At 40.6% G+C, this 24,603-nt stretch overlaps 1 protein-coding gene across 1 annotated transcript in view; it reads left to right on the top strand.

Moving 5' to 3' along the window:
- The window catches only part of NMBR (neuromedin B receptor), a 539,948-nt gene extending 522,199 nt beyond the window's left edge, over nt 1–17,749 (top strand). The window contains exon 3 of the mRNA XM_073627396.1: nt 11,068–17,749. Within this exon, the coding sequence (XP_073483497.1) occupies nt 11,068–11,466 (399 nt within the window). The 3' untranslated portion in view covers nt 11,467–17,749. The remainder of the gene's footprint in view (nt 1–11,067) is intronic.
- Nucleotides 17,750–24,603: the final 6,854 nt, after the last annotated feature.

The following is a 24,603-nucleotide window of genomic DNA, read 5'->3' as shown; positions in this document are numbered from 1 at the left end:
GTATTGTCGAACCGGCAATTCATTAATAGCCGCGAGTAGTTTTAAATGATTTTTTTTCCTTTGAAATGTCATTTTGATGTCAGACTGTTCTAAACACGGGAAACATGCGCCCCTTTACAGGCATGCTATAGACACCCCCCAGGTACGAAATTTAAAGGAATATTACACTTTTATTGTTTCACTTTAAGCATTATTAAAATCACTGCTCCCGAAAAAACGGCCATTTTTAAAACTTTTTTGTGCATTGATCCATGTCCCGTGGGGCAGGACCCAGATCCCCAAACACTTTTTATGACAATAACCTGCATATAAGCCTTTAAAATTAGCACTTTTGATTATTCATGTTCGTGTCCCATATACTTTAATGGTGTTCGCATGTTCAAACAAATTGTTTGCCTGTTCGCATGTTCTGGTGCGAACCGAACAGGGGGGTGTTCGGCTCATCCCTAATTATGAGTAATCCAAGGCATTAGGAACTGGTTTTCTCACAACTGTACATTATGTCTCTTTTTTAATCTACCGTATAAAAAGAGATTAAGGTAAGGGAAAGGGACAAGAAAGTCATAGGGCGGTGTAGTCAGGTAGGGTGGTGTTAAGGGGTGGGTTATAGATGCTTGTTTGGGTGAAGGGAAGGGGAGAGAACCATTGAGGTATAGAAAGCAATGTTGCTAATAATATAATTAGAAGTGGATATGGTGAAAGATGTATGAGATCAGGAAATGAAAGATCTCAGGCGAAAAAAAATGTAAACACGAGCTGCTTTAAGGCTGACCAGATAGTAGGCACTTACCTGCACTTGAAAAAGGGAACTGAAGTCTATAGAACCAGGTCTTATTGCCCACATCAGACTGTTTTATGTGTGCATGAGTCAGATCTTCCATTCTTCTATTTTCTTCCATTTTGTTTGGCCAAAGTTGTTTTGAGGGAGGAGATTCTTCTCTTCAGCAGGCTCGGATGCATGCTCTAGCAGCATTTAAAGCTCTGGGAAGATAAAAAATGATCCCTTACAGTGGGGTTTTGTCCACACCGCAAGAGTTAATAGCTCATTTTGTCCAGGGGAGAGGAAAAACTGTTTTACTTACATGATCCTCCACTCCCCCAGCTGGAGGTGCTCCCACGCAGTCTAGCAATGGACTGTCCCTTGGCACCCTCACATCCTCTGATCTTGATGACTTAAGGACCCTACACAGGGACCACTCTGGCTGCAGGAAGGAGCTGAGGATCAGGTAAATATATCTGATTTTATTGTTCCCCTAGTTATAAACAAGCAATTAACCCTTGCAATGCAGGTGCAGCCCCATTTAAAGGGATTTTTTTTATTTGTCCAAAGTTGGGCTGTAGGGCCCCTTTCACACGACCGTTCTGATCATGTCCATTTGTCAATTTTTCAGGCAGTCTTGATTTAGAAAGTCCATTCATCCCCAAGGACTGGCAGATGTAAATAGACTTGTCCATTTATACCCACCTACCTCCCATTCGATGCAGTCTGAAAAAACAAACGTAAGGGCATCAGTTCTCCTTGTAGGCAGATCTGATAGGCGGTAGTCTGGTGTAAACAGCTAGCAGAGACCATTTACACCCAGCCACCCATAGAGCAAAAAGGCCTTTGTCCGTGTCTGCTTTGCATATACTAAATGGACACGGATCTGTCATCTGCCCACTCTGCTCTGGTTAGCAGGGCATCTGTGAGTGGATCCCCTGCTGTTTAGAACACAGTCTGCCCCGTGTGAAAGGGGCCTTAGAGGTGTCCCAATAAAAGTGTCCCAGAGTTGTAGTTTTTAGATGGTGGAAATACCATATTTTGAAAAGTTTAAAAACAATGTAAAATGCAAATCCAGACCTCCCCCCTTGACACCGGGTGGTAGTTTCTCTTCCTATTCCGGCTGTCACATTTAAATAACAGGCTTTGCCCACACAGCCACATTATTCATTCATAGGAATCTGTAAATGAGAGAACTACAAGTCTCGTCTGCCACCGCAGCAGATGATTTGTGGGTCACAGTGAAGTGCAAGGGTGCTGATGAGTTTGCTCATAGCTCATTCACAAGCCCTCCAACTTTTAAACTGACAGCGCATACAGAGGTACGGCCAGAAAGCTATAGGAAATGTCTACAGGAACCTGACATTGCATCTGTGATGCTCTAATCATTGATGCAATGCTTTACCGGGTCCTACCGGAAAAAATAATAAATATACTTTTTTTCTGCAAAATAATTGTCCATTTATTATTTTTTTAATTGTAGTTTTGTATGCATTTAATATGGTCTTTTACCGTGTGTGTGTGTGTGTGTGTGTGTATGTGTATATATATATATATATATATATATATATATATATATATATATATATATATATATATATATATACACACACACACAGTATCTCACAAAAGTGAGTACACCCCTCACATTTTTGTAAATATTTTATTCTATCTTTTCATGTGACAACACTGACGAAATTACACTTTGCTACAATGTAAAGTAGTGAGTGTACAGCTTGTATAACAGTGTAAATTTGCTGTCCCCTCAAAATAACTCGACACACAGCTATTAATGTCTAAACCGCTGGCATCAAATGTGAGTACACCCCTAAGTGAAAATATCCAAATTGGGCCCAAAGTGTCAATATTTTGTGTTGCCACCATTATTTTCCAGCACTGCCCTAACCCTCTTGGGCATGGAGTTCACCAGAGCTTCACAGGATGCCACTGGAGTCCTCTTCCACTCCTCCATGATGACATCACAGAGCTGGTGGATGTTAGAGACCTTGCGCTCCTCCATCTTCCATTTGAGGATGCCCCACAGATGCTCAATAGGGTTTAGGTCTGGAGACATGCTTGGCCAGTTCATCACCTTTACCAACAGCTTCTTAAGCAAGGCATTGGTCATCTTGGAGGTGTGTTTGGGGTCGTTATCATGTTGGAATACTGCCTTGCGGCTCAGTCTCCAAAGGGAGGGGATCATGCTCTGCTTCAGTATGTCACAGTACATGTTGGCATTCATGGTTCCCTCAATGAACTGTAGCTCCCCAGTGCCGGCAGCACTCATGCAGCACCAGACCATGACACTCCCACCACCATGCTTGACTGTAGGCAAGACACACTTGTCTTTGTACTCCTCACCTGGTTGCCGCCACACACGCTTGACACCATCAGAACCAAATAAGTTTATCTTGAGCTCATCAGACCACAGGTCATGGTTCCAGTAATCCATGTCCTTAGTCTGCTTGTCTTCAGCAAACTGTTTGCGGGCTTTTTTGTGCATCGTCTTTAGAAGAGGCTTCCTTCTGGGATGACAGAAATGCAGACCAATTTAATGCAGTGTGTGGTGTATGGTCTGAGCACTGACAGGTTGACCCCCCACCCCTTTAACCTCTACAGCAATGCTAGAAGCACTCATATGTCTATTTCCCAAAGACAACCTCTGGATATGACACTGAGCACATGCACTCAACTTCTTTGGTCGACCATGGCAAGGCCTGTTCTGAGTGGAGAAACGAAAAAGAACAGTGCCCTCTAGGTGCAGTATACAGGCTGGTTTAATCGATAAAAAAGGTTTTAAAAACACTCACAAAAGTGAAGAAACAATGGGCATGAATTGTCATCTGCTCCCGATGGCCGGGTGAGAGTGGGGGAGGTCCGTGGGATGTGGCGGTGGCTGTGTCTCCTGGATCAGATCCTATGCCGGTCACACCGCTGGTTTGCACTTCCCGCTGACCCAACCTGGAAGTGACATCCGCTACAGCGAGCAGTGTCAACCAACGATCCTCTCTCCTATTCACCGGACAGCACAGTGAACCAGCGGTGTGACCAGCGTGGGATCTGATCCAGGAGACACAGCCACCGCCACATCCTACGGACCTCCCCCACTCTCACCCGGCCATCGGGAGTGGATGACAATTCATGCCCATTGTTTCTTCACTTTTGTGAGTGTTTTTAAAACCTTTTTTATCGATTAAACCAGCCTGTATACTGCACTTAGAGGGCGCTGTTCTTTTTAGTTTCTCCATTCCAGAGTTCTTGTTCATTCTCACTCCGTACTGGCAGCCCTCTGTGGACATATTTATTTCCTTTGTATTTTTATATCTGATTCTAACTGTTTTTATATGATTTTTTTTAATATCGTTTTTAACCATTGTGTAGTGTCACTGTCTACCATACAGTGGCAAAACACTATCCGTAAACCACTGTTACATTGCTTCATGATTTGTATATACAGTACTTGATTGTTGTAACCCGAGAGCGCTGTATTCTATTCCTTTTCATCTGTTCTGATTGGAGCCTGGAGGTCTTGACAATCTTCTTATAGCCTAGGCCATCTTTATGTAGATCAACAATTCTTTTTTTCAGATACTCAGGGAGTTCTTTGCCATGAGGTGCCATATTGAACTTCCAGTGACCAGTATGAGAGAGTGAGAGTGATAACACCAAATTTAACACACCTGCTCCCCATTCACACCTTAGACCTTGTAACACTAACGAGTCACATGACACTGGGGAGGAAAAATGGCTAATTGGGCCCAATTTGGACATTTTCCCTTAGGGGTGTACTCACTTTTGTTGCCAGCGGTTTAGACTTTAATGGCAGTGTGTTTAGTTATTTTGAGGGGACAGCACATTTACACTGTTATACAAGCTGTACACTCACTACTTTACATTGTAGCAAAGTGTTATTTCTTCAGTGTTGTCACATGAAAAGATATAATAAAATATTTACAAAAATGTGGAGGGGTGTACTCACTTTTGTGAGATACTGTGTGTGTGTGTGTGTATATATATATATATATATATATATATATATATATATATATATATATATACATACATACATTCTGATGAGGAACTTCAGCAATTGAGTTCCTGCCACGTGATTGGCTGATTAGCAATTTGTGTTACCAAGCAACTGAACAGGTATACCTAATAAAGTGGCGGGTAAGTGTATATACACTATATTGCCAAAAGAATTGGGACGCCTGCCTTTACACACACATGAACTTTAATGGCATCCCAGTCTTGGTGCATAGGGTTCAATATTGAGCTGGCCTACCCTTTGCAGCTATAACAGCTTAAATTCTTCTGGGAAGGCTGTTCACAAGGTTTAGGAGTGTGTCTATGGGAATGTTTGACCATTCTTCCAGAAGCACATTTGTGAGGTCAGGCACTGATGTTGGACGAGAAGGCCTGGCTCACAGTCAAAGGTGTTCTATTGGGTTGAGGTCAGGGCAGTCAAGTTCCACCACCCCAAACTTGCTCATCCATTTCTTTTTGAACCTTGCTTTGTGCACTGGTCCAAATCATTTGGTGGAGGGGGGAATATGGTGTGGGGTTGTTTTTCAGGGGTTGGGCTTGGCCCCTTAGTTCCAGTGAAGGGAACTCATAAGGCATCAACATACCAAGATATTTTAAACAATTTCATGCTCCCAACTTTGTGGGAATGGTTTGGGCATAGCCCCTTCCTGTTCCTACATGATTGCGCACCAGTGCACAAACAAGGTGCATGGACATGGATGAGCGAGTTTGGGGTGGAGGAGCTTGACTGGCCTGACCTCAACCTGATAGAACACCTTTGGGATAAGTTAGACCAGAGACTGCGAGCCAGGTTTTCTCATCCACATTAGTACCTGACCCCACAAATGCACTTCTGGAAGAATGGTCAAACACTCCCATAGACACACTCCTAAACCTGGAAGCTGTTATAGCTGCAAAGGGTGTGCCTACTCAATATTGAACCCTAAGGTCTAATGCTGGCCATACACTATACGAAAAATCGGCCGAAAAATCGTTCGTATAGACACTTCGTTCGTTTTTCGGCAAATTAATGGGCACAAATCGATAATCGTTTGTGACGTTTTTGTGGGAAAAAACGAACGGGAAGTTTGGAAAATTTCTGCCGAATGTACGATAAATTGCAAGGTTAATGTGTTTCCCGTCCGAACTGTCTGCACTAGGTATATGTAAAAAAACGAACAAAAAATTATTTATTCATGTCCACTGAACAATTTATCGGTCATTATATGATGGCACGATCGTTTGCGGTCACAGTCGAACGTTCGTTTTTCGAAAATGGGTTTGAACGATTTTCTGTATAGTGTATGGCCAGCATTAGACTGAGATGCCATTATATATACATAATATATATATATATATATATATATATATATATATATATATATATATACATACACACATACACAGTATCTCACAAAAGTGAGACACCTCGCATTTCTGTAAATATTTTTTTATATCTTTTCATGTGACAACACTGAAGAATTGACACTTTGCTACAATGTAAAGTAGTGAGTGTACAGCTTGTATGACAGTGTAAATTTGCTGTCCCCTCAAAATAACTAAACACAGCCATTAATGTCTAAACCGCTGGCAACAAAAGTGAGTAAACCCCTAAAATAAAGATGTTCCAATTGGGCCCAATTTGCCATTTTCCCTCCCTGGTGTAATGTGACTCGTTAGTGTTACAAGGTCTCAGGTGTGAATGGGGAGCAGGTGTGTTAAATTTGGTGTTATCGCTCTCACTGGTCACTGGCAGTTCAACATGGCACCTCATGGCAAAGAACTCTCTGAGGATCTGAAAAAAATAATTGTTGTTCTACATAAAGATGGCCTAGGCTATAAGAAGATTGCCAAGACCCTGTAACTGAGCTGCAGCATGGTGGCCAAGACCATACAGCGGTTTAACAGGACAGGTTCCACTGAGAACAGGCCTGGCCATGGTCCACCAAAGAAGTTGAGTGCACGTGCTCAGCGTCAAATACAGAGGTTGTCTTTGGGAAATAGACGTATGAGTGCTGCCAGCATTGCTGTAGAGGTTGAAGGGATGGGGGTGTCAGCCTGTCAGTGCTCAGACCATACGCCGCACACTGCATCAAATTGGTCTGCGTGGCTGTCATCCCAGAAGGAAGTACTTTTAAAGATTATGCACAAGAAAGCTCGCAGTTTGCTGAAGACAAGCAGACTAAGGACATGGTTCCAGTAAACCATGTCCTTAGTCTGCTTGTCTTCAGCAAACTGCGAGCTTTCTTGTGCATAATCTTTAAAAGTGGTTTGATGAAACTAAGATAAACGTATTTGGTTCAGACTGTGTGAAGCGTGTGTGGTGGCAACCAGGTGAGGAGTACAAAGACAAGTGCGTCTTGCTTACAGTCAAGCATGGTGGTGGGAGTGTCGTGGTCTGGGGCTCCATGAGTGCTGCCGGCACTGGGGAGCTACAGTTCATTGAGGGAACCATGAATGCCAACATGTACTGCGACATACTGGGACTGAGACTGGGCCGCAGGGCAGTTTTTCAACATAATGACCCCAAAAACACCTCCAAGACGACTACTGCCTTGCTAAAGGAGCTGAGGGTAAAGGTGATGGACTGGCCAAGCATGTCTCCAGACCTAAACCCTACTGAGATCTTTAGCAAGGCAGTGGTCATCTTGGAGGTGTGTTTGGGGTTGTATCATGTTGGAATACTGCCCTGTCGCCCAGTCTCCGAAGGGAGGGGATCATGCTCTGCTTCAGTATGTCAGAGTACATGTTGGCATTCATGGTTCCCTCAATGAACTGTAGATCCCCAGTACCAGCAGCACCCATGCAGCCACAAACCATGAAACTCCCACCACATGCTTGACTGTAAGCAAGACACACTTGTCTTTGTACTCCTCACCTGGTTGCCGCCACACACAGTCTGAACCAAATAGTATATCTTGGTTTCATCAAACCACAGGACATGGTTCCAGTAAACCATGTCCTTAGTCTGCTTGTCTTCAGCAAACTGCGGGCTTTAAAAGTACTTCCTTCTGGGATGACAGCCACGCAGACCAATTTGATGCAGTGTGCGGCGTATGGTCTGAGCACTGACAGGCTGACCCCCCACCCCTCCAACCTCTTCAACAATGCTGGCAGCACTCATACGTGATATGATGCTGAGCATGTCCACACAACTTCTTTGGTCGACCATGTTGAGGCCTGTTATGAGTGGAACCAGTCCTGTTAAACCTCTATATGGTCTTGGCCACCATGCTGCAGCTCAGTTTTAGGGTGTTGGCAATCTTCTTATAGCCTAGGCCATCTCTATGTAGAGCAACAATTCTTTTTTTCAGATCCTCCAGATCCTCAGAGAGTTCTTTGCCATGGGGTGCCATGTTGAACTTCCAGTGATCAGTATGAAAGAGTGAGAGCAATAACACCAAATTTAACACATCTGCTCCCCATTCACACCAGACACCTTGTAACACTAACTTACTTTTGTTGCCAGTGGTTTAGACATTAATGGCTGTGTGTTGAGTTATTTTGAGGGAACAGCAAATTTACACTGTTATACAAGCTGTACGCTCACTACTTTACATTGTAGCAAAATGTCATTTCTTCTGTGTTGTCACATGAAAAGGTATAATAAATTATTTACAAAAATGTGAGGGGTGTACTCACTTTTGTGAGATACTGTGTGTATATATAGATATACATATATTAGTATAGGGAAAAAAGAAGGGAGGCACTGCAAGCTTGAATCTTAATTAACTTAGGTTAGTCAAACTTTCTTCATTAATCGATGACTATCACAGTACAATCCTCTACTGCTAAATATACTTAAAAAAAACATCCCTCTAAATAAATTTATAAAAGTTGATTTTTGTAAATTAAAAAAAAATGATTCAAAGATGAACTCCGGGCAGAAACTTTTTCCCCTGTTGTTGCTCGTGCATTACTACCTTGAGCAAATATGTAGCCCATTTTTTCCTCAGTCTTTAAGCTAAAGCCCCGTACACACGATCAGACTTTCCAACAACAAAACTGTGGAATTTTGTTCGAAGGGTGTTGACTCAAACTTGTCTTGCATACACATGACCACACAAATGTTAGCCAACAATTACGAATGTAGTGACATACTACGTGTTTTTCCAGCTCTTTAGCGCCACCCTTTGGGCTCCTTCTGCTAATTTCGTGTTAGTAGAACTATGGTGAGTGTTGATTCGTGCTTTTCTTTTTGCGTTTTTCATTTTGTGCTTTTCAGTTCGTTTCTGAACGGCCGTTCGTCAACCAGACATGTTGCGGAATCAGAGGAGATAACGTATTATTTATTATTGGCCTTGGAGTTATTGCTTTGACATTATTTTTTTGGTTGAATAATGATTTGATTTGGTATATTTTTAGATGCAAAGAATGCACTTTTTGGTTAAGTTCTATTGGCAGAGAGCATGTCTTTTTTTTTTTAATGCACAAATAAGAAAAAACAAAAAAAACATAATAATATTATTCTTGATATCACTAGAAAAAATAGCCTTTGAAAGTTTGTTTGCAATAACTCCATCAGTATCACCAGCAAAGCAGCTTCATTATTTTTCCATTAAAGAAGAAGAGAATTGTGCGCTGCATTTGGAGATTTCATAATTTGCCACGTCACGAATGTTAATTCTCCATTACAAATGCTAGTTTACAAGACCAACCGATTCTTTTGTTCGACGGACTTTTGTACACACGATCGTAAAGTCCAACAACACACATTTGTTGGCAGAAAATTTGAGAACATGCTAGCCAACATTTGTTGGCGGAAAGTCCGACAACAATTGTCCGATGGAGCATACACACGGTCAGACTTTCTGACAATGAGTTTACGTCCAACATTTCCCGTTGGAGAGTCTGATCGTGTGTACGGGGCATAAGAGAAAATAAAGGTTAAAGGTGCATTTTTTTAAATCACTGATTTCATTCCCTGTGGTTTCTGCTTTTTACGACTGGTGGCCTCTTTGCCTTCTATTGCCCCATTTTGCAGTCCCGCTAAAAATTGCTGATCCACTGCCATTACCAGTAAAAAAAATAAAAAAATAATAATAAAAAATGCCATAAATCTATCCCCTATTTTGTAGACGCTATAACTTTTGCACAAAACCAATCAATATAAGCTGATTGCGAATTTTTTTTTATACCAAAAATATATAGAAGAATACATATTGGCCTAAACTGATGAAGACATTTTTTTTTTACATTTTTTTGGATATGATTTATAGAAAAAAGGTAAATAAATTTATTTTTTCAAAATTGACAGTCTTATTTTCTTTATAGTGAAAAAAAAATAAAAACTGCAGAGGTGATCAAATACCACCAAAGCTCTATTTGTGAGAAAAAAAGGACATCAATTTTGTTTGTATACAATGTCGCACGACCGCGCAATTGTCAGTTAAAGCAATGCAGTGCTGTATCGCAGAAAATGGCGTAGTCATTAACCACTTAAGGACTAGCCTCGTTTTGGATTTTAAGTGTTTACATGTTTAAAACAGCTTTTTTTTGCTAGAAAATTACTTAGAACCCCCAAACATTATATATGGTTTTTCTTCTAACACCCTAGAGGATAAAATGGCAGTCGTTGCAATACTTTTTTTTGCACCGTATTTGCGCAGCGGTCTTAAAAGTGCACTTTTTTTGGAAAAAATTCACTTTTTTGAATAAAAAAATAAGACAGCAGTAAAGTTAACCCATTTTTTTTTTATATTGTGAAATATAATGTTACGCCAAGTAAATTGATACCCAACATGTCACGCTTGAAAATTGCGCCCGCTCGTGGAATGGCGTCAAACATTTACCCTCAAAAATCTCCATAGGCGACGTTTAAAAAATTCTACAGGTTGCATATTTTGCAGTACAGAGGAGGTCTAGGGCTAGAATTATTGCTCTTGCTCTACCGGTCGCTGCGATACCTCACATGTGTGGTTTGACCACCGTTTTCATATGCGGGCGCTACTCGCGTATGCGTTCGCTTCTGTCATTCAAACTGAGACAGCACTGAAAGCTGAAAGTGGCCTGGGCAGGAAGGGGGTAAAAGTGCCCAGTATTGAAGTGGTTAAACAGATGAAAGTAGAGTATACATTTTTTATTGAACATAATTTTACCCTTCTCTATATGATAACAATCCAATTATGTAATCTTGCCCATTGTTATACAAATGTATCTTAGCCAGTGTTATTTGATATTGGACAACATTCACTGAATTAATTGACTTTGACATAATCATGTATAGTTGGAAAATAAATTGTTGAATAAACTAACTTTGTTCAACTTCTTTTTTTTTGCAGATGGAAACAAGAAAGCGTCTTGCAAAAATTGTCCTTGTATTTGTAGGCTGCTTTGCTCTCTGCTGGTTCCCAAACCATGTGTTATATATGTACCGTTCCTTCAACTATAATGAAATTGATCCTTCTTTGGGACATATGATTATTACATTGGTAGCACGTGTGTTGAGTTTTTCTAATTCTTGTGTCAACCCTTTTGCACTCTATCTGCTGAGTGAAAGCTTTAGGAGACATTTCAACAGTCAACTTTGTTGTCGGAGAAAGAGACGTCATGAGAGATCAACTAGTTATCTACTCAATTCATCTGCTGTTCGCATGACCTCTATAAAGAGCAATGTTAAGAATACAGTAACTAGTACTACACTTCTCAATGGTCAAAGTCGTCAGGAGGTATCCTTGTGATCATTTTGTAAAAAAGAAAATCTTTACTCCAATTAATTGAAAGTTCAAACTGTTGCAATGGAACTGGGGTTGTAAAATGAAAAGATGTGCAGCTTCTTATGTTTGTGAAGAAATTAGAATGGATCTTCAAAAAAAATTACATTCCAATATGTCCATACTTATTTCATGTAAAATGCCCATTTTAAAAGTAATCTATAATATTAAAAAAGCAAAAAACGTGTTCCTTGATTTTTAAAGACTGCTGTGTGTACTGTATACATTGAATAATACAAGCTGTAAAAAAAATGTGTTCATTATGGTTAACTATTAAGTAAAAAAAAAAAAATCCATTGTAAAATATAAATAAGTTCAAATATGTGTAGTGCTTAATAAATTTTAATAATACTCAACGCATTTATCATCAGCTCATGATATTGCTGACAAAATGAATATGGAGTACTCAATATTACTTATTGCAAGTGTGCGTAAGTAAATTGTCTTGTGAATTGTAGTACGCTGGTTGAATTCTGCACATCTGTGATTGCATAGGAACATTTCTGGACACAAGCATTAATGTACAACATGTACCTGGATCTGAAGTTATACAGTTTAGGTAATATACTTAGCTCAGAGTAACTGTGAAAAATGATCATCTGTTTTTATTAAAAATATTGTATTACAACATAACTGTCAGGAAAACCAATTGTGAAATGGGAAAGTGTTAAAAACACATTCTCTAACAAATTAAAATGATAGTAATTATTTTAGTGGTATAATAGATGCTATAATACCTACTTTATCCCTTACTTCCTAGGTAGCCAGTGCTCTCCTTTTCTTTCTAAATCTCTGAGTTGTGGGCAGGCCCTCACCATCCTTAAAAGATTCACATTATTTGGGAATAGTGGGGGAATAGTGGGAAAAGTGGGGGCTTCACTGTATTTTGTTTTTCATCATTCACATTAAGGGACACTGAAGGACTAATTTTGGGGTTTTTCACATTTGTATGATTTATATTTTGGATGTTACGATTTTCACATTTTATTTTATGTATGATATTGTGTTTCAGGGATAGAACCATTTAGGTCACTTAAAAGAATGATTTTGTATAAAATATATAGGAGTGCGGCACCATTTGATTTATATATATATATATTTTATACACAATCTATGATAGTGTGTTGAGATTTGAGCGATCCATTATAGTTGAGTTTGAGTCAATATACACATATAATTTGTTCTGGGATCATTACAGCGTGCAAGCAACCTACATTTTTTAGTACCTACTGTCTCAAAAAGAATAAATTAGCCCCTCTGTCTTGGACATCCACTCTTTAACCACTTGAGCCCTGGACCATTTGGCTGGCCAAAGACCAGAGCACTTTTTGCAATTCGGCACTGCGACACTTTAACTGACAATTTTGCGGTCCTGCGACGTGGCTCCCAAACAAAATTGACGTCCTTTTTTTCCCATAAATAAAGCTTTCTTTTGGTGGTATTTGATCACCTCTGCGGTTTTTATTTTTTGTGCTATAAACAAAAAAATAGCGACAATTTAAAAACATATTTTTGGTAAAAAAAAAAAAAAAAATCGCAATAAGCATTTATTGATTGGTTTTGGGGAAAAGTTATAGCGTCTACAAAATAGGGGATAGTTTTATGGCATTTTTATTGATAATTTTTTTTTACTAGTAATGGCGGCGATCAGCGATTTTCATCATGACTGCGACATTATGGCGGACAAGTCGGACAATTTTGGCGCGATTTTGGGACCATTCACATTTATACAGCGATCAGTGCGATTAAAAATGCATTAATTACTGTGTAAATGTGACTGGCAGTGAAGCGGTTAACCATTAGGTGGCACTGTAGGGGTTAAGTGTGTCCTAGGGAGTGATTATAACTGTGGGGGGGGCTGTGTGTTACACTACACTGATCACTGCTCCCGATTACAGGGAATGGTGATTAGTGAGAGTGTCATTAGGCAGAACGGTGAGATGCTTGTTTAGCCACCCCCGTTCTTGCTCACTGTGAGACGATTGCGGGTATCCTTGCGGACATCGAGTCCACTGGACACGCGAGCACGGTCAAGCTGCCTCTGAAGGGGCAACGTACAGGTACGTTAATCTGCCTGTACATGCCCTTCTGCCGCAGTATATGTGCGTGAGGCGGTCGGGAAGCGGTTAATAAACCGCCAAGATTGCTTTTGGTAAAAGAAAAAAAAATCCCTTCTTCTCCTGGTGGTTACCCTTAAACACATATACAAACTATTTATGATAGTGAGGCTATATTTTCCTTCTCTTCATCATCCTTCCCCTCTCCCCTACTCTCCTAGGTAGATACAAGGAGCCCCTTTAGAAACCATAGGGGAACATCAGAGACAAAAAAAAATTCCTTTAGCTTTGGCATTTATTGTGCTTATACCCTTACCACCACTTCATGTTGATCCTAGGGAGCAGGATTGACTACTTCTAATGTGCAACACATAGCTGGTCTAGAGTGCTTCACATAAATAACGTTCTCTGAGAAAGAGCTGGTAGGATGGTAGTCTGCATTCCTTCAATTTCCATGGTACCCCTCTCCCGGGCATATCTCATAAGAAGCTTAAATTTGACAGAGAACATCACTTGTTTTAGTAGAATTGGTCATGGGAGACCAGTGTTTTTTTGGATCTTATCTAATTCTAAATCCGTAGTAACAGGTTTCCCCAGATAGGTGTTGATTATAGCAGTCACTTTCACTTTCAAATCGCTGGTTGAGACCGACTCTGGAATTCCCCTTATTTTTACATTATTCCACCGGTTGCTGTTTTCTAAATCATCCAGTACCAACTAGGTAATAATAAATCTCTGCTGCAGCAAGGACTGAGCCTTTGCAATTGCATCTATACGATGTGTCATACTGGAATTAGCTTGTTCCAGCCGGTCAATTCTGGATCTGGTATGGTTAAGATCTACACAGATATTTTCCAATTCCCTCCTAAAGGTCAACCCCAAACATCCAGATGTTATTTTTTTGGTAAAGTGGCAAGAAGTACAAACAGCTTTCTGCTGTCTAATGTGCCTGAACTGGTCCCCTGCACCTGTGCTGACGCCATGTCAGAGGATTTTGTGGGCGGTGAATAAACACTGAGAGAAGGCACAGGGGGCTCTACTATTAAAGGCTGAATTGTACAGCCACTGATGGGGGGTACAGGGGGTTCTGAAGGTATGGATCTGGATTCACCTCCTAGAACTTCAGATGGCCTAAGCATAATTCTGAAAGATTATTCAATGAGAGAGTTGGTAAAGAAGATGACAACCTAGCCCCTCCAGATGGTTCTTCAGAGCGTTGTACAGCTGAGTGGTTCACAAAAGTGCCAGTCTGAGGTGTTTTGTGATGATAGATTTATCCCATGTCTGTGAAAAACCTAATACAATTGAAGCTAATGATGCATAAAAGGTTTTTATCCCCCGGCTGACAAGTATCAGCAATACAGCAGCAGACCAGTTTATAATTAGTTAAGTAAGTTAGATGGTAAAAATTTGAAATAAATTAGAATTTTACTTGAAGCGGGCTTGAAGTTCAAGTCTGGATCAGAGTTCAAGTCTACTGTTATATTGCTGCTTTTTTAGGGTTACTAGAGCTTGCAGCTAAATTAGACTTTGCAGCGTGGGATCAGGATTTGGATCAGGTTTGATAAGAGATAATATTTAATGATGTGGCTCTAGCTGTGGTAGAAGGAGCGCTAATTAGCCACTAGGATGGCTTTTACATAAAAGCTGGTCACCTCCTGAAAAAAACAATACTGGGATGATGCCTGTAGCTGCAAGCATCCTTCCGGTATAACCACTTGAAGTCAAATAATGTACATGAACATGATTTGGCAGCAAGTGGATAACTTACCCTCGCCGTCTGCTGAGTTTGATTCCGCTACCTATGCCCAACATCTTTGCAATTATATTGAGGATATGGCTCTCTTACTCTAGACCAGTGTTTCTCAATTTCAGTCCTCAAGGCACACCAACAGATCATGTTTTCAGGCTTTCCATTACTGTGTACAGGAGATTTGATCAGTTTCACTGCCTTAGTAATTACCACAGCCGTTTCATCTGAGGGAAATCCGGAAAACATGACCTGTTGGGGTGCCTTGAGGACTGGAATTGAGAAACACTGCTCTAGACAACACAATGAGGGATTTCCTTGATTGTTCATTTCCCCTGGCAAAAGCCTGAGCCCGGGTGGGCTTACTCTTTTTACAAAACATATATATGGAACATCTTGCTCCATTCTTATTGACAGTTTTTAATTCAATTGAAGAGGATACTCAATTTCTGCACCAAACCCTGGAAGCACAAATATCCCTTTATCGCCCTATTTTGCTCTTTGACATGGATTTGAAACTATATTCCAAAATGATTGCCTTTTGTTTGAAGCCTCATTTACTCACACTTATACATTCGGATCTAGTAGGGTTTGTGCAGGAGAAGGAGGTGAGGGATAATATGATCAAAACTTTGTTACTCATGAATTATGCTCAAATGTCTAGTATTTCAGCTCCCTTCTCTCCATAGACACAGAGAAGGCATTTGACCAGGTTAGTTGGTTATTCCTTAAACAAGCGCTACTTCAAATAGGAGTAAGCCCTTCTTTGTCGCATAAAATCTTGGCTTTGTAATCTAAACTGAATATCAGGGTCAGGATAAATGGCTCTTTGACAAAGAGGTTCTTTTTAAGTAGTGGCACCCAAAAAGGGTGCCCTCTGTCCTCCCTGTTATATGTGTTGGTAATGGAGCACCTGGCAGTTGCTATCCATAATAATCCATCCATTTAGGGTATTACTTTGGGATCACGAGAGGTGAAACTTGCTCTTTTTGCAGATGATCTATTGCTTTATGCTACCAATACCCATATCTCAATGCCATCCATGTTGCAGGAGTTTTATTGTTTTGGCTTGTACTGGACAATAACTTTAAGTTTAATCCCACTAAATCAAACCCTAAAGTTTCCTTATCCTCATCTCAAGTCGAAAATCTTCAAGATAATTTTCCTTTTAAAATTTTGTACTTCAGCTATCAAATACTTGGGGATTTATATCTCCATTGACCTATCCCAACTATATGTCTTGAATCATAATCCTCTCTTACATGGACACTCAATGATCTTAGGTCATATGACAACACTTTTACTCCTGGTTTGGAAGACTAAACATTTTTAAAATGGATATTAAGCTGTTTTTTTTTAAATCTTTACAAATGGCTTTCTCTAATTTTATTTGGGGTCATCAGAGGCCACGGCTTCTGAGAATCATTCTATCTCTTCTAAAATCCAAGGGTAGTGCTGGAGTCCCAGACCTTTCTCTGTACCATGCCACTGCAGTATTGACCAGAATGGTCAAATGGTTCTACCACAGCCTGACTAAACAGTGGGTCTATATAGAGCAGACTATCACCCCCTGTGATCTTTGAGCACTCCCTTGGACTGAGTCTGCCCTCATAGGTGGGCTCCCCCCTGCCTTTACTTACACTTCAACTTTGGGTTAGATATATGGATAGGCTTTTTCTATCATCTCTTGTGGGGTTTATGACCCCTCTTTTTTGGGACCCTGCTCTATTCTGCACAACAAGGCATGAGGTTCCCCAAGAAATACATACCAAACCCCTTGGGTCTGTTACCAATTTGAAGTTGCATCTACATTAAAAAAAAAGTTGAAGTCCCCCTAAAAAGGCAAATTAGACCTCTAATCCAATCATGCAGTATGGCACTTTGCACTAATATTTTCTGACGCTTTCTCCCTTATGCACATACATACATTTTTTTTCTCTTCAAATATCCATTTCATTCCATCACAATTTTTTTTTTTCATTTGCAGGCTTATTACTGGCAAATCCTTTTCAGTCTTCGAAACACATGTTGCTTCTTAGACTTATAGCACATAGCACACCCAAAACACATTTTCTATCTATATACTCTTACATTCTTTCTCATCAAACCCCCATAACATGTAGGTAGGGACTTTATACACCATGAGCTGAGTTTATAATACCAATTCCCCTAAAGAAAAGGCAAACATTCAAATTTTGATTTTTGTTGTATTGCTTCCATTTTATAATTCTATGATCTGTTCACATGATGTATTCTTTAGCAGTGTTTTTTCCTTTTTCCACTTAGCTGCTGGCCCTCAGCAACATGTCCCAGGTTATTGAATATTACCTACGAGTTAACCCACAAACTTTTGAACTCTTTTCCCAGCATTTATGATGGTACATTTACATTCAATAGACACTTGTATGGACAAATACTGTAATTTACTAAGCCAACATCAATGGGGCAGAGTGGTACTAGTTTCTGTGCTTGCTTACCACCAATAAATAAATATATATCTCATAAATGTTTTATTGTGTATTTGCCTCCTTGTATATTACTATGTTACTATTCTTGTATCTAAATAACTGGAAATATAAAACAGAGATCACTATGATAGGTCTTTTCTTTCTCTGCGTATATGTGTATATACACACACACAACATTGGATTTGCTAATTATACCAGCAGAGGTTGATGAATTTTAATCTTCCAAATAAAATTGAACATTTTATTGTGAGATTGAGGAGTAATAGTGATTGAATAGTGTCTTTCTTAAAAATCAGATGACTAATCCTCCCATGTGGACATGTTAATAAAATAAATTAAAACTAATTATTTTATCTAGAGGAACTGCTCAAATGTTTTCTTTTATTGTTCAACCTAATTAAAAAATTATATAATTTTCCAGCTATGGGTTTTTTTGTTACCTATTTATTAATTTATTTAAGCAGTATAGTATTGTACAATATTATCCATCAATAAAAGCAGAAAAAAGTAACTAAAGCATTATTGACCAAATCTATAAATTATGAGATTTCATATTTTCCTGATATGATTTGGTAAATGAGAGTTCTTACCCAGAAGTAAAAACTTCAAACATAACAACAGAAATGTATTGGTAAATAGTATGAAGGTCGAACAAAAAACTAGTTACATAAAAGAAACCTTATTAGGAAAGCTCTAACATATTACTAAATACAATGAGAAAGAAAAGACATAAGACAAACATTTAGATATAAGTGCAAGGGATATATTACCATGGAACTACTAGTGCGGGCTAGGGATGAGCCGAACACCCCCCGGTTCGGTTCGCAGCGGAACATGCGAACAGGCGAACACCGTTAAAGTCTATGGGACACGAATGTGAAAAATCAAAAGTGCTAATTTTAAGGGTTAATATGCAAGTTATTGTCAAAAAGTGTTTGGGGACCTGGGTCCTGCCCCAGGGGACATGTATCAATGCAAAAAAAAGTTTTAAAAACGTCCATTTTTTCGGGAGCAGTTATTTTAATAATGGTTAAAGTGAAACAATAAAAGTGAAATATTCCTTTAAATTTCGTACCTGGGGGGGGTGTCTATAGTATGCCTGTAAAGTGACGCATTTCTCCCGTGTTTAGAACAGTCCCTGCACAAAATGGCATTTCTAAAGGAAAAAAGTCATTTAAAACTACTCTCGGCTATAATGAATTGTCTATGGGAGAAATCAAAAGTGCTAATTTTAAAGGCTTATATACATGGTATTGTCATAAAAAGTGTTTGGGGACCTGGGTCCTTCCCCAGGGGACATGTATCAATGCAAAAAAAAGTTTTAAAAACGTCCGCTTTTTTCGGGAGCAGTGATTTTAATAATGCTTAAAGTGAAACAATAAAAGTGAAATATTCCTTTAAATTTCGTACCTGGGTGGTGTCTATAGTATGCCTGTAAAGTGGCACATTTTTTCCGTGTTTAGAACAGTCCCTACACAAAATGACATTTCTAAAGGAAAAAAGTAATTTAAAAACACTTGCGGCTATAATGAATTGTCGGGTCTTGGCAATACAGATAAAAGTCATTGAAAAAAAATGGCATGGGATCCCCCCAGTCCATTACCAGGCCCTTTGGGTCTGGTATGAATATTAAGGGGAACCCTGAAACAAAATAAAAAGAAAAAAATTGCGTGGGGGTTCCCCCAAATTCCATACCAGGCCCTTCAGGTCTGGTATGGATATTAAGGGGAACCCTGCACCAAATTATTTTTAAAAAAATGGCGTTGGGTCCCTTTCAAAATCCATACCAGACCAATTTTAAGGGGAACCCCGTGCCAAAATAAAAAAAAAAATGGTGTGGGGTTCCCCCCAACAAACCATACCAGACCCTTATCTGAGCATGCAACCTGGCAGGCCTTCAAGAAAAGAGGGGGGGACAATAGAGTGCCCCCCCTCCTGAACCGTGCCAGGCCACATGTCCCCAACATGGAGAGGATGCTTTGGGGTAGCCCCCCAAAGCACCTTGTCCCCATGTTGATGGGGACAAGGGCCTCATCCCCACAACCCTTGCCCAGTGTTTGTGGGGGTCTGCGGGCAGGGGGCTTATCGGAATCTGGAAGACAAGGGGACCCCAGATCCTGTCCCCCCTGTTTGAAATGGTAACGGGTAAATTGTACCCGTACCATTTCACAAAAAAGTGTCAAAATGTCAAAATGTTAAAAAAACAAGACACACCTTGGGACAAGTCCTTTATTAAAAAATAAAAATGTCCCACGAAGTCCATTCCTCTTCTTCTATGGCTCCGCCGATGGACCGAAAAATAAAATAAAAAAGATCCGCCTCCATGGGAGGCACCCGCCATATGACGCTTCAGCGCCGATGACAATTCTTTTATAACTGAGGGCAGGGCCACATGGTGATATACCCGGGTGACCCCACCCCCCCCTCTGACGCATGGGGACTTCCCAATGGCTTCCCCGTGGGGTCAGAGGGGGTACGTAAATGGGTGGCCCCCCTCTAACGCCATGGGGAAGCCATTGGGAAGTCCCCATACATCAGAGGGGTCGGGGTCACCCGGGAACATCACCGTGTGGCCCTGCCTTCACTTATAAAAGAACTGTCATCGGTGCTGAAGCGTCATATGGTGGGTGCATCCAATGGAGGCGGATCTTTTTAATTTTATTTTTCAGTCCATCGGTGGAGCCATAGAAGAAGATGAATGGACTTCGTGGGACATTTTTATTTTTTATTTTTTAATAAAGGACTTTTCCCAAGGTGTTTTTTTGAAATGGTACGGGTACAATGTACCTGTTACCATTTCAAACAGGGGGGGCCGGGATGTGGGGGTCCCCTTGTTGAAGGGGGCTTCCAGATTCTGATAAGCCCCCCGCCTGCAGTCCCCACAACCACCGGGCAAGGGTTGTGCGGATAAGGCCCTTGTCCCCAACAACATGGAGACAAGGTGTTTTGGGGGGTTACCCCAAAGCACCCTCCCCATGTTGAGGGCATGTGGCCTGGTATGGTTCAGGAGGGGGGTGCTCTCTCATCCCCCCCTCTTTTCCTGCGGCCTGACAGGTTGCGTGCTCGGATAAGGGTCTGGTATGGACTTTTGGGGGCCCCCACGCCTTTTCTTTTTAATTTTGGCCCAGGGTTCCTCTTAGAATTCATACCAGACCTAAAGGGATGAGGGGGATTTTAAGGGGGACCCCTACACCATTTTTTTAAAATTTGGCTCAGGGACCCCCTTAATATCCATACCAGACCTGAAGGGCCTGGTATGGAATTTAGGGGGACCCCCCCCCACGCAATTTTTTTTTAAATTTTGGTTTGGGGTTGCCCTTAATATTCATACCAGACCCAGAGGGCCTGGTAATGTACTGGGGTGGATCCCATGCCCTTTTTTTCAATTACTTTTATTTGTATAATTGCCGGGACCTGACAATTCATTATAGCCGCAAATAGTTTTAAATGACTTTTTTCTTTTAGAAATGTCATTTTGGGTATTACTTTACAGGCATACTATAGACAACCCCCCAGGTACGAAATTTAAAGGAATATTTCACTTTTATTGTTTTACTTTAAGCTTTATTAAAATCACTGCTCCCGAAAAAAAGTCTGTTTTTAAAACTTTTTTTGCATTAAAACATGTCCCTTGGGGCAGGACCCAGGTCCCCAAACACTTTTTATGACAATATCATGCATATAAGCCTTTAAAATTAGCACTTTTGATTTCTCCCATAGACTTTTAAAGGGTGTTCCGCGGCTTTCGAATTTGCTGCATCAAATTGTTCGCTATTCGGCGAACACCTGATGTTCGAGTCGAACTTACATTCGACTTGAACATCAGGCTCATCCCTAGTGAGTGCCAATTCTGGTAAATGGTGTTTCAAAGACTTCTCCCCTCATCTCTATTCCTTCTATTCAAATCTTGCTAATTCTTTTTAAGATTGGTTAAAAGAGAAGTATGTTTTTTTTTCTAATCATACTTACCTCGGTGGATGGAGCATCATTCCGATGATGCAACTGTCCCCCGGTGTCTCTGCAATGAGAACTGAGCCACCGAACACCGCTGATGGCTCTGTTCTCACTCCTCCTCGAGCAGAGCGATGCTGGCACTCCTGGTCTGCTTCTCCACGCTCATTAGAGCGATGAGCTGTGGAGGGGCGGGGAGAGGCCATCTCAGCTGCTGAGACTGCCATCAATCAAGGCAGCTGGCAGATCCAGACTTGGAAAGTTGGGATGACGCGCTGCCTCGACTGATGGCAGTGGACAGCGGACTTCGGACAGTGGACAGCGGACTTCAGACCGCTCTCTGCTGAAAACGGGTCAAAGGAGTGCAAAACGAATTGCAATCCTGTGACCCTTAGAAGAAGCCCAGCCTAAAAAGCTCAGGCTGGACTTCTCCTTTAATTCCCAATCCCTGTACTTTGCATAAGTCAGCCCCCTTTTAGTGTGAATCCTTAGCACAAACTATTTTTGGGAGGGAAACTTAAAGGCTAAGTTCACTTTTTTTCCCCTAAATTCCCCCTTCTCTGTGTGCCAGTATAGCTGTAATGTAGCTCTTATTGAGCATAGAGAACTCTTTCCCTCTCCCCAGAAGCAGGCCTTACCTCAGCCAGCAGTTGCTTGAACAAAAATCACTTCTTATCTTCCTGTAATCTGTCCAGAGCACACTTTAGGATGGAGTAAGGAAGTACATAGGCTCTGACATCATTGAACACACCCCCATGACCCCAGGAGAAACCTCCCACTAGACCAGAAGATTCCTCCACTCGCCTCCCCAGTATCAACCCACAAGTGCTTTCCTAGACCCGCCCAGCTGTCAGCTTCTACATTGTGAGTGGGCTGCTCTCCCCAATCACACACAGCTAATACAGCAACCTCCTCCCCTCCCCCTATGTATTTCTTCTGATTTCCTTCTCCTTGTGTGGAAGAATGGGGTTACAGGCTGAGCACTTCAGCAGGAGAGAGAGGAGAGTTTACAAAGTATACTATCTGCAGCTAAGCAGACTGTCAGTGAGAAACATTATAAACTGGTTCTACCAATACATTTGTGTTCTTAGAGCAACTGACAAGAATGCCAGAAAAGCATTTCTTATGAGAAAAAACGTGACTCCTCTAACTTCTCATACTAACTCACCACAACTTACATTAATTAGTAATGTAATTACATTAATTATAATGTTGGATGGATGTGCTAACCCACTTTGTGAAAAAATGATGAAAACCAAATTCACAAATATGATACAGAGTACAAAAGTGATGCAATTACAAAAGTGGCATAAAAAAATAAAAAAAAACTAGAAAAGCTACAATTTAGGGGGAAATTGTGTGAAGTGTTCTTGCCTCCACCAGTAGTCTACAAGCATTATCAAGCCTAGCAGATGAAGGTATGACCACATGCATTTGGGGGGGTCTCAGCATCTTGACGTAGAATGGAGGTGAAGGTGTGCTATCAGTTTGATGATAATCAGTGTTTACATTCACTGTTTCCTGGCAACGCTCATGCCCTGTTTATGCTTCACAACCACTGCTGAAAACACAATAAGCAGGATCATGATAGCTGTAATAACTGTGCAGTACTTCAAACGGTCGTATTTTAAAAACTATAAATCCTACAGTGAAGATCTTTATATTGTGAGAATCACAAGACCCAGACCTAGATTTATAATATGTCTCTGAAATATTAAAATTGAAGGCACAGTCACAGTTTAGATATTGCCCTTCAAATTTGGAGGGGGCTAGAGTAGAGTTTCAATGAATGTCAATGGACGGCATAAGTTACAAACAAATGGTCATATTGTGAAAACTATCAGGACTATGGCTTAGCTGTGGACATGTTTAGTGGCAGCAGGGATAGCTGAACGTTTTGATATAAGATTTGTGTAGGTGGGCTTGAAAATGAGGGAGTGGTGGTAGTTTAGAAATCATGTCCTGATTTTTCAGCTTTTGTCACCTCCCACTCTAGTTTTGAACATTTCCCCATTCATTCCTATGGGACCAATTTCACCGCAAAAACAACGATATTTCGTGAACCATTCGGCGAAACGTTCCACAAAGTAATAGCACACCAATCAGGAACAATCCACACGTTTCGGTATATTACTTGTCTATGTAGTGTAAAAACTGTGGGAGGAGTTAGGGTGGTAAATTTGGCTATAATAATAATAATATATATGTGAGATAACAGTAAGTGGTCTTGCTATGCAAGAACACTTAAATAAAGTGATACGTGCAATAAACTTATGATCAAGTTCATCTATATTATATACCAAAGCAGATCACATGCAGCCTATTAGACGCTACTTCAATGTTCAACCAAAAAAAGTGACATGTGCAATAAATAAGCTGTCTGCAAAAGTTAATCTGGACAAAATGGACCAATGCTGATCTCCTTCTGCCTCTTTTTTATTTACAAAATTTACAATAAGCACAGAGGTTTTTTACACATATGGTACATTCATTTAGATCTACCAACAACTATGTATTGCAAGTTCCTGCCTGGTTGGATAAAAATGGAGTGGTTGGATTAGGTGGGTCCTCATATTACATAGTTTGGGTAAATAGAAAGTTGATTGTATGATCAGATTGTAACGTGTATGGTGAGCCTAAGACCAGGCAGCTTAATATGGCATTTTGGTTCAGGCAAAGCAAATAATTTTTTTAATTCCAGGCATACAGGTGTATAAATCTGTGTTGAGCGTCTGAGACTACAATTAAAGCTCTAGCTGCTCACAGGTTGTCCCAGGCGGAGTGCTATGTAATTTACTTCAGTAAAGCCTCGTACACATGGTACGATTGTTGGCCAACTGAGCATCTGATTTTTGTCAAAAGGGCGTGTGCCAGGATC

The sequence above is a fragment of the Aquarana catesbeiana genome, linkage group LG04 (genome assembly GCF_042186555.1).
Source record: "Aquarana catesbeiana isolate 2022-GZ linkage group LG04, ASM4218655v1, whole genome shotgun sequence".
NCBI lineage: Eukaryota > Metazoa > Chordata > Amphibia > Anura > Ranidae > Aquarana > Aquarana catesbeiana.
This window is presented reverse-complemented; position numbering and strand designations above follow the sequence as displayed.